General features: G+C 37.7%; 1 protein-coding gene across 2 annotated transcripts in view; it reads left to right on the top strand.

Annotated features, from left to right (window-relative positions):
- Nucleotides 1-1,768: 1,768 nt before the first annotated feature.
- Nucleotides 1,769-11,874, top strand: part of Vom2r75 (vomeronasal 2 receptor, 75) — a 29,644-nt gene continuing 19,538 nt past the window's right edge. Inside the window, exons 1-3 of one of the 2 annotated variants that reach the window (NM_001419486.1) lie at nt 1,769-5,209; nt 7,989-8,280; nt 10,059-10,871. In NM_001419486.1, the coding sequence (NP_001406415.1) occupies nt 5,013-5,209; nt 7,989-8,280; nt 10,059-10,871 (1,302 nt within the window). In that variant the 5' untranslated portion in view covers nt 1,769-5,012. The remainder of the gene's footprint in view (nt 5,210-7,988; nt 8,281-10,058; nt 10,872-11,874) is intronic. The other variant, NM_173320.2, reaches the window with a different exon arrangement.

The raw sequence follows: 11,874 nt of genomic DNA, 5'->3' as shown, positions 1-11,874 counted from the left end.
TGTGTTCTCTTAGGGTCTGTATGACATCAGTCCAGGATCTTCTGGCCTTCATAGTTTCTGGCGAGAAGTCTGGTGTGATTCTGATAGGTCTGCCTTTATATGTTACTTGACCTTTTTCCCTTACTGCTTTTAATATTCTTTCTTTATTTTGTGCGTTTGGTGTTTTGACTATTATGTGACGGGAGGTGTTTCTTTTCTGGTCCAATCTATTTGGAGTTCTGTAGGCTTCTTGTATGCCTATGGGTATCTCTTTTTTTTAGGTTAGGGAAGTTTTCTTCTATGATTTTGTTGATTATATTTACTGGTCCTTTGAGCTGGGAGTCTTCACTCTCTTCTTTACCTATTATCCTTAGGTTTGATCTTCTCATTGAGTCCTGGATTTCCTGTATATTTTGGACCAGTCGCTTTTTCTGCTTTACATTATCTTTGACAGTTGAGTCAATGATTTCTATGGAATCTTCTGCTCCTGAGATTCTCTCTTCCATCTCTTGTATTCTGTTGGTGAAGCTTGTATCTACAGCTCCTTGTCTCTTCTTTTGGTTTTCTATATCCAGGTTTGTTTCCATGTGTTCTTTCTTGATTGCTTCTACTTCCATTTTTAATTCCTTTAACTGTTTGATTGTGTTTTCTTTGAATTCTTTCAGGGATTTTTGTGACTCCTCTCTATGGGCTTCTACTTGTTTATTTATGTTTTCCTGGAATTCTTTCAGGCATTTTTGCGATTCCTCTCTGTAGGCTTCTACTTGTTTATTAATGTTTTCCTGTGTTTCTCTAAGGGAGTTCTTCACTTCTTTCTTGAAGTCCTCCAGCATCATGATCAAATATGATTTTGAAACTAGATCTTGCTTTTCTGGCGTGTTTGGACATTCCATGTTTGTTTTGGTGGGAGAATTGGGCTCCAATGATGCCATGTAGTCTTGGTTTCTGTTGCTTGGGTTCCTTCACTTGCCTCTCGCCATCAGATTACCTCTAGTGTTACTTTGTTCTGCTATTATTGACAGTGGCTAGACTGTCCCTATAAGCCTGTGTGTCAGGAGTGCTGTAGACCTGTTTTACTGTTTTCTTTCAGCCAGTTATGGGGACAGAGTGTTCTGCTTTCGTGCGTGTAGTTTTTCCTCTGTACAGGTCTTCAGCTGTTCCTGTGGGCCTGTGTCTTGAGTTCACCAGGCAGGTCACTTGCAGCATACAAGTTGGTCTTACCTGTGCTCCCGAGGCTCAAGTTTGCTCGCGGGGTGCTGCCCACGGGCTCTCTGTGGCGGCAGCAACCAGGAAGACCTGTGCTGCCCCTTCCGGGAGCTTCAGTGCACCAGGGTTCCAGATGGCCTTTGGTGTTTTCCTCTGGCGTCCGAGATGTATGTACAGAGAGCAGTCTCTTCTGGTTTCCCAGGCTTGTCTGCCTCTCTGAAGGTTTAGCTCTCCCTCCCACGGGATTTGGGTGCAGAGAACTGTTTATCCGGTCTGTTTCCTTCAGGTTCCGGCAGTGTCTCAGGCGGAGGGGTCCTGCCACTCCTGGGCCCTCCCCCACGGGAGCCCAGAGGCCTTATACAGTTTCCTCTTGGGCCAGGGATGTGGGCAGGGGTGGGCAGTGTTGGTGGTCTCTTCCGCTCTGCAGCCTCAGGAGTGCCCACCTGACCAGGCGGTGAGGTCTCTTTCCCACGAGGTCTGGGAGCAGAGAGCTGCTGCGGGCCGGGATCCGCAGGTGTGGGACTTCCGGTAAACACAGGACGTGCCCGGTCCTAGAGGAATTCTGCCTCTGTGTGTCCCGATTTCACCAGGCAGCTTTCTTGCAGCATACAAGTTGGTCTTACCTGTGGTCCCGAGGCTCAAGTTTGCTCGCGGGGTGCTGCCCACGGGCTCTCTGCGGCGGCAGCAACCAGGAAGACCTTATATGACCTTTTTAACAAGAATTGAGGATAAAGGGGTTGGGGATTTAGCTCAGTGGTGGAGTGCTTGCCTAGGAAGCGCAAGGCCCTGAGTTCGGTCCCCAGCTCCGAAAAAAAAAACAAAAAAAACCAAACAAACAAAAAAAAAAGAATTGAGGATAAAACAGGAGGTCATCGTTTCAAACTAAAGACTGACTGAGGAAACTGAGTCTGGGTGTAACAGTATGTGTGTCTTTTTATCTGTGTGTGTGTGTGTGTGTGTGTGTGTGTGTGCGCGCGCGCGCGCGCGCACGTGTATGTGTGTCTTTGCACATCATTGCAAAAAGAAAGTAGGAGCGTTATTATTTGAAAACTGGAAAGGCATGAAGCAATTAAGAATTGGCATAGTTTGATGCTGGTAAAAAAATAAAGATGAAAATATCATTCTTAATTTGGAAATTGAGCATGCACACAGAATGTCATGAAAGGAAAAGAAGGTTGATTGAACTGAGAAACGAGTTACTAGCAAATTCAGCAACAGGTAATGGTGATGGAGGTGCTGATACCAGCAAAGTACATGCTACATTTGTGTCAGTGTGCCATAATGAAACCCAAATTAAAAGAAATAATAACTATTAACCACAAAATCATGGATACTAAATCTGGAGTACTGGAAATTTCATTTGCACCTATTTTTTTGGTTATTTAATTTATTTAAATTTCATTGTTATCCCTCTCCCAGGTTTCCCCTCCACAAACCCCTATGCCATTCCCCCTCCCCACTGCTTCAGTGGTGGTGTGCCCCCACCTACCTACTCACTACTGCCTCACAGCCCTAGCATTACCCTATACTGGGGCATTGAGCCTTCACAAGACCAAGGTCCTCCCCTCCCACTGATTTGAGATAAGGTTATCTTCCACTACATACACAGACAAAGCAATTGGTCCCTCCATGCGTACGCTTTGGTTGGCTGTTTAGTTCGTGGGAGCTCTGGTATGTCTGGCTGGTTGATATCGTTGTTATTCCTGTGGAGTTGCAAACACCTTCAGCTCCTTCCTCCTTTCCCTAACTCCTCCATTGGGGTCTCTGTTCTGTCTGATGGATGGCTGCAAACATTCATATATGTGTTGGTTGAGCACTGACACAGCCTCTCAGGGAACAGCTATATTAGGCTCTTGTCAGCAAGTACTTCTAGGCATCAGCAATAGTGGCTGCCTATGAGAAGGATCCCCAGGAGGGGCAGTTTCTGGATGGCCTTTCCTTCCTTCTCTACTCCATTCTTCTTCCTGCATTTCCTTTAGACAGGAGCAATTCTGGGTTAAAATTTTTGACATGAGTGGGTGGTCCCATCCCTCACTCTTGAAAGACAACTTTACTCTCTATTCTTATGAAAGAATTCTTTATTTACATTTCTGTAGATACAAGTCTCAGCACTCTAGGACAGCCTATGACAAACAGAAATCATGTATATGAAAAACATTGACTTTGAAGTGTTCAGCAATATCCAGTGCAAAACACTAAAATTATATGTGTCTTTAAAACACATAATGGGGCATATCATAATCCAAACCAATGAGTTGCCTACATATGCACTGCTTTCTTACAGTCCAAATCCACTGAAAGAGGTTCATGAGTATATAATCCTCAGGAAACTCTCCAATGGTCAATGTTGATTCTAGAATGGTAGCAAAAATAGATGGTTAGAAAGATTTTATAATCAAAGTTTACATATTAGAACACAATACTGCTTTATAGTTACTATTTAATTCTAAGATACTAAGAAGATATTTCTAAACAACACTTCCTCACCACCAGTAATGTAGTGTAAAATGAGAAAAACAAAAATAATATAGAATATTTGGGTCAGCACAAGTTATTAAATTGAAAAAATTTGAGGATCAAGGAGGAAGATGATCATTTGAAATTCAAATATTAAGACACCTTTCACATTATTATTGATTGTTTAAAAGGTAGGGTCCCAGCAACTTAACCACCAACCAGTGAGCACACACAGGGGCCTTGTGGCTCCTGCTGGATATGTAGCAGAGTTCTTTCTTAAATAGCATCACGGAAAGGGGTGCCCATAGGTATTATAGAGGTTGGATGACCCAGGATAGGGGAATGATAGGGTGCTGAGCAGGAATGGGTGGGTGAATGGGGGAGCACCCTCATAGAGGAATAGGGACGGTGGAGAGATAATGATATCAACCAACCAGACCCCCCAGAGTCCCATGGACTAAACAGCCAACCAAAGATTACACCTGGAGGAACCAATTGCTTTGTTCGTAATGGAAGAAACTGGGAAGGAGAATAAAATGTGAAATGTAAATAAATAAAATAACTAATAAAAAGAAAGAAAAATGAAAAAGAAAGAAAGCACACAGCATGGCATTCTCTCTGGATCTTGTTGAACCTTTAAAACTCCATCTTTATCATAGAAATTAATTGTGGATATGTGAAGAACTGTATAATTTTGGATAGAACTGGATTAAATATGTTTCTGATTTGGTCTGTTTCTTGATTCTCAAGACAATGGAAGCATAGACTTTGTTTAGATAATCTGTTCATATCACTGCTGTGACATAGTCCACACTGTGCATGGTCTGTGGATCTCAGTGAGTATATACATGAGACTGCCTTTCTCTGACTTGGACTTTGTAATACAATGTCTTGTGTTTTACTAGTAGCTCTGATTGTTGTATTACTGGATGTCTCACTGTGAAACATCTAATAAAATCCAGTAACATCATTTCAATTTGTGCTCACATAATCACGTTGTTAAAAATGGCTAAGAACCAAATTTGAACACAAGGGCTTTTGTCCAGGTGCTCCTAAACATGAATGAGATCATGGAGTCTGAGAATAAATTATCCTCCTAAGTATTTACTTACCTGTGTTTATTACATGTGCTGTGGACACCTGTGGCAGAGCTCCAGGGGAAAAATGTTTAAGTTTCCTCCAGAGCTCAGGAGCAATCTGAAAAACAAAAAAGCCAAAAAGAAAAGAAAAAGAAAAACAATACAATGAATCATGAATAGGCAACAAACCGCTCCTTTGCTCAGTGAAATAAAAGCTGATACAAATCTGATGTGCTGATATATGCATGGCACTTCACAGTCCACTCTGTCAGGGTTTAAGGCAGGAAAAACATGCTCATTTTGATGGTAATATTCTTCCTTCTCAACATTCCATTTCTCCTGGCAAATTTCATGGATCCCAGATGCTTTTGGAAAATAAATTTGAATGAAATCAAGGATGAAGTCCTTGGGATGACTTGTTCCTTCATCCTTGAAACAGTTCAGAAGACTATGGACAAAGATTATTTCAACCAGACTCTGAATGTCCTGTAAGTGCATTTGTATTTTCCATGTAAATGACAACTTGAATATTTGTGAAGTGCTCTGAGGATGAAGATTAGGCAAATCCTTGAGTCTTCTGTCCTGTTGCTAAGTCTGAACACCAAGAAACATTGATTCTTTTACAAATTCAATCCTATTTTCTCCTTTTAATTAATCCAGTGAAGACTGTTTTTCTTCCAGGTGGCTTCTTACATAAAGCCTGGAAGCTGAGAAATAAAGGACTATTTACATTGATCCTTCACATAAAGCCCTCCTAATAACAGTTTATATTGCACTCTAGACAGAGATGACTTATTGCATTTGATCCCATAATATTTCATTGTGTTTTATCTCAAGTACATGCAAATAAATGGTCATAAACTTTGCTGACAGTCCTATCAGTGTGCTGTTCCAAGATCATATGCTGGTTTCAGTAATATTTCTGGCACACATAGTAGTCAAGAACTTATATACACACAAACTTACTCTCTCAAAATCATTGCATACAGTCACTTATTGCCTTCTAAACTTCAAGTTTGCAATGAGAAGATCTTTACACTGAGAAATTCATACTTCCTATGAATGCTTAAATAGATATTTTTGTATGTATATGAGCAAGGAATATTTAGGCCATTAGAGGTCAAGACATCCAAGTGTTTTAAAAGATAATATCCAAAAGTATGTGGATTCATACTTCACACTGTTCATGTACAATCACTGGCTTTTATGTTTTATAAAGTTCAGTTTGGCACTTTTTAGAGAAAAACATTATTTAAACATATGGAATCAAATGATATGTTTACATTCTTTGATTAGTGAGACTATCAATAACAGTAGTGTATGTACCTTGTCACTGGCATGGATGACAGTTGTGGTGTAGAATAATCAGAATATTGGAGAACAATGGTACAGGAGTTGTCCATTATTTTTGTCAATATTTAAGAAACATGTCTTCCCTTTTCATGTCTAAGTTGGTTAATCTCTGACCATTTTGTGATATTTATATCTTGTGGGCCTTTTTTCCATAATTTTAGCAAATATAGGTGCAAATGTTACCAATATGATATCAATATGAATTTTGGGGTTTGCTGGTAGGTATTTTAAAACAGCCCTTTTGGGGCTGGGGATTTAGCTCAGTGGTAGAGCGTTTGCCTAGGAAGCGCAAGGCCCTGGGTTCGGTCCCCAGCTCCAAAAAAAAAAAAAAAAAAAAAAAGAACCATAAAACAGCCCTTTTGACTTCTAGACTACACAGACAGCGTAACTGATGTTTCTTAAAGTTTATTTGTAGAAAGTAGTTTGAGCATTGCACAATGCTTATTCTCAAATTTCTTTTGTGTATTAGTAAAAGTTTTGAGATTTCTGTGTGTGGTAATAAAGAATAGTGTAATATGGTCTACTTTATAGAGTATAGAATGACAAATCATAGGTACAATGTTTGATGAAAATCTGATTGTATTTACCTCAAATTTAATCATTAACTATAAGAGTATGCTAGTGTTTATTGATCAGATTTTGTGAAATGACAAGAATGAGACAGGAGACAATATTCTTTATAGAAACATAAATACATTATGGTATTATTCTAGCCCTACTGTTCTGTGGCCCACTTTTACTATAAAAATGAGTATATTCTAGACAATTTACACCAAAAATGTCTTTTATAAACATATAATACTGGCACACACAAATATCACTACATTTTCCTTATTTTCCTAGTTCCCAGTAGGATGCTAGTATTTGTGTGTGTGTGTGTGTGTGTGTGTGTGTGTGTGTGTGTGTGTGTGTGTAACTGCAAAGGATCAAAGGTGTTTCCTAGAAACTAATTTATAATGATGAGAAATACCGAAAGTGAATATATCGCATTCCTTTGTAAATAGAAAGTAGGTGAATGATATTTGGGGGGGGGCAAGCCTTTAATCTGTGCACTGAGTACCTAGTACAAGTATATATAGGGTAGTCTACATCAAAGTATCTTATAAAAAATTTGGACTTATTGCCCTCTTATGACCTAAATGATTCTTGCTCAAATAATGCAAATATATGTATAGACATGTATCATTTACCAAATGAATATTGGATATTTAAATTTATTTAAAAAAATAAACCTTTAGAAAAGATTTTCCTCCAGCAAAAGATTGAAAGAAAAAATTAACAAGATGAGAATAGATATGAGGGGAAATGTTAAGAATATTGGCCACGAAATATAAGTGATTGTAAGTACAGGAACCAAATGTTGCTTCAGAAAGTCGATTGTGCACTGATAAATCATGTTTACACTTCCTTAACCAAGTAAGTTAACTTCCCCCCAAAATATCATGAACTCAATGACTCTCGTGTATTTTTTTTCTTTTTTTCAGAGCTGGGGACCGAACCCAGGGCCTTGCGCTTGCTAGGCAAACGCTCTACCACTGAGCTAAATCTCCAACCCCAACTCTCGTGTATTTTTATATTGCTCAATAACTTCAAAATGAAGACATGATCAAAATTACTGTTTTGTCAATATATGTGGTTTTCTCTTTACCTTCTGATCAAGCACTCAAAAACAGACATAGAAATGCTCTCTGTGAATGAGATCAATACCATACCTTATTTATGGGAGTCATAGTCATGAACTTTTAAAGTGTTGGTATTTTCCAGATTCTCATGTCAATCCAATTTCACAAAAAAGTCATTTGTTTCCATCAAATGATGTCAGATGCAGAAATTTCCAGTGTAGAATAGTGCTTCTATTGAGTACTAATGATTATATAGACATCTGTCCATAATAAACACTGTACTTTTTTACAGAAATACAACTACAAACCACAAATATGCCTTGGCATTGGCCTTTACAGTGGATGAAATCAACAGGAATCCTGATCTTTTACCAAATATGTCTCTGATTATAAAATACAATTTGGGTCATTGTGATGGAAAAACTGTAACAACTCTATCCGATTTATTTAATCCAAATAATCATCTCCATTTCCCCAATTATTTATGTAATGAAGGGATTATGTGTTTGGTTCTGCTTACAGGACCACATTGGAGAGCATCTTTATATCTCTGGATATCCGTGTATGTCTACCTATCTCCACATGTGAGTTATCAGAGTCCAGAGATTCTTAACATCATGTTTCTCTGGGGGACTTTGATAGATATAAAGAAAGTTAATGAATGAGATTTGACCTATGTTTATGCCAACCTATGTAGTTCCAGGGCACTTACTAATCATAGATATTATAGGCCTTCTGCTAGGAGCCACCACCAGAAGCTGACAGTTTCTAGAATGGAGAAATAGAGGAAGGAGGTTATGAAGAATTGAGTCTGGCATGGTGGTAGATAAAATCTTGAAGCCTTGATTAACTGAAACTCAGTGTATCTCTTTATAAAAATCTCAGTAAGCATAGACTAATTCATGTTGTTCCACATCATAGAAAATATTATTTTTGTCCTCATATATGTTTTATCTTCATCTTGGTCATAAATTTGGATTATCAAGGGTTGGGGATTTAGCTCAGTGGTAGAGCACTTGCCTAGAAAGCACAAGGCCCTGGGTTCGGTCCCCGGCTCCAAAAAAAAAAAATTGGATTATCATTGGTAAACTGTGAAATAAAAGAGCTATCATTTACAATCATGGAGGTGTTTAGTCATCAGTGATGAACTGTGATGGAACAGAAGAATATTTTACAAACATTTTTATCTATGACCCAATTTTAAATATCTGGAGTATTTTTTGCAAAGGTATGAAGACCATTCTTAGTCTGGCAGCTTGTGATATTTCAGTGGCATTAGACAGAAAGAAAACCTCCAATCCAGTCTGTGGAGTTAGCCATTTTACTACCAGTGAGTGTATGACCAACCATAAAGGTCAGTGTGTCAATTGCTATTAGATCCTGTAGCAAAAATTTTAGCAACATACTGCTATAGTTATTATAAGTCATTTTCTTTAATAATATAATGATTATGTCATATTTTTGTGGAACTTATACATATATCTTGTTTTCCTTTTGATTCCTTGTCTAAAACACAAGAGGGGATCTTCACAAGTGCACTTTTCTAACAAAGAGGGATTACGAGGTTCTGATTACTTGTTCTTTCATATTTTTCAATATGATTATTTTTCTACCAGTATAAGACACTTTGTATGAAGGAGATACTTCCATACAATCTAACTTTGTTTCTGTATATTTTCTTCAAGAGGTACAACTTATGAGTCCTATATATTTTGCACAATAATTGCCTAGGTTTTAGTTTTATGAATTTTTAAACATAATCTGGTGCTAACATTTTTATACTGCCAAATCTTGCTTATATTTTTAAATTTACTTTTTCTGATTAACTGTTTCCTGGGGAAGCACAGAGGTATATATTCCCAGAGTATTTTGGAGCCTTTTCCTAAAAAGTTGATCTCTGGAATCTTTACGTGAGTCATAACCCCTAGTATACAAGGAATAGCTTCAAGTAGTTCAAGATATATATATTTCTGAACGCTAAAGCAATATTAAGTATAGGAATTTCCTGTCAAATCATAGAAGTATTTCTGGACTAGGTCATAAATGCCTTTTCTAAAATTAAAATTACTCAAATATCCACAAGTTGTATGTATATTAAAATCCCTAAAAACATTGAAAACAAAAATATTGAGACTAAAACTGAAAGACAGAATGGAAGTCATTATAACATGCGAATACATTTTATTATATCTTTGTCAAACAGCTATTCCTGCTGTTCCCATTAGATGTGCATGTACCAGGCTTCCACATTTGCTCATTTGAATCAGAGGTGAGAGGAAAAATGATAGGTAATCAACTGTTTGCAGGCAAAGTTGATTACAAGTTTTTTAATGCACTTTTCCTCATGCTCTTTGTGTTGCAGTTCCTTCAGCTTTCCTATGGACCTTTCTACTCCATCTTCAGTGATAATGAACAATATCCTTATCTCTATCAGATGGGCCCAAAGGACTCATCACTAGCATTGGCAATGGTCTCCTTCATAATTTACTTCAAGTGGAACTGGGTTGGGCTATTTATCTCAGATGATGATCAAGGCAATCAATTTCTCTCAGAGTTGAAAAAAGAGAGCCAAACCAAGGATATTTGCTTTGCCTTTGTGAACATGGTATCAGTCAGTGATGTTTCATACTATCATAAAACTGAAATGTACTACAACCAAATTGTGATGTCATCCACAAAGGTTATTATCATTTATGGGGAAACAAACAGTATTATTGAATTGAGCTTCAGAATGTGGTCATCTCCAGTTAAACAGAGAATATGGGTCACCACAAAACAATTTGATTGCCCTACCAGTAAGAGAGACTTAACTCATGGCACATTCTATGGGACCCTTACATTTCTACACCACTATGGTGAGATTTCTGGCTTTAAAAATTTTGTACAGACACGGTACAATCTCAGAAGCACAGATTTATATCTAGTAACGCCAGAGTGGAAATATTTTAACTATGAAGCCTCAGCATCTAACTGTAAAATACTGAGAAACTATTTATCCAATATCTCACTGGAATGGCTAATGGAACAGAAATTTGACATGTCATTTAGTGATTATAGTCACAACATATACAATGCTGTATATGCCATTGCTCATGCACTCCATGAGAAGAATCTGCAAGAAGTTGAAAATCAGGCAATAAACAATGCGAAAGGAGAAAATACTCACTGCTTGAAGGTAGAGTTTCTTCTTTATTTTTATTGGATATTTTACATATTTTCATTTCCCCCCAACTTTGAGCACCCTTCCCTTGCTTTTATGAGGATGCTCTTACTACCACCCACCCACTCTCACATCAACATCCTGGCATTGCCTTACTTGTCTATCTCATTCAGATTTTCTAGTTTTGTTGAGTATAGGCTTCTGCAGTAGGATCTGATAGGTTTTTTTTTTAAATTTCTTCAGTTTCCGTTATGTCTTTCTTTTCATTTCTGATTTTAATTTGGATACTGCCTCTGTGTCCTCTGTCTGGCTACGGGTTTATCTATCTTGCTGATTTTCTCAAAGAACAGACTCCTTGTCTTGTTGACTCTTTGTATAGCTCTCCTTGTTTCTTCCTGGTTGATTTCAGTTGTGTGTTTATTTCCTGCCATCTTCTCCTCTTGGGTGTTTATGCTCCTTTTTATTCTAGATCTTTAATGTGTGCTGTCAATCTGCTAGGATATGCTTTCTCATTTCTTCTTGGAAGTATTCAGAGCTATGAGTATTCCTCCCAGTACTGCTGTTATAGTGTCACATAAGTTTGGGTATGTTGTGCTTCATTTTCATTGAATTCTTAAGAGTCCTTAATTTCTTTCTTTATTTCTTCCTTGACCAAGTTATCATTGAATATGGCATTGTACAACTTGTTCACCTTGGTAGATTTTTCCTTTGATGAGTATGAAATGTTCTTCCTTAACTTTTCTGATAATTTTTGCTTGAAAGTCTATTATATTCAATATTAGAATGGTTACTCCAGCTTGTTTCATGGGAACATTTGCTTGGAGAAAAATTTCCAGCCTAGTATTCTGAGGCAATGTCTGTCTTTGTCACTGAGGTATGGTTCTGGTATGCATCAAAATGCTGGGTCTTTTTCATATATTCATTCTCTTAGTCTAGGTCTTTTTACTGGGGAATTAAGTCCAATGATGTTAAGAGATATTAAGGGATATTGGCTGTTGCTTTGCGTTATTTTTGTTGT

Source organism: Rattus norvegicus, chromosome 18 (genome assembly GCF_036323735.1).
Source record: "Rattus norvegicus strain BN/NHsdMcwi chromosome 18, GRCr8, whole genome shotgun sequence".
NCBI classification, from domain to species: Eukaryota; Metazoa; Chordata; class Mammalia; order Rodentia; family Muridae; genus Rattus; species Rattus norvegicus.
This window is presented reverse-complemented; position numbering and strand designations above follow the sequence as displayed.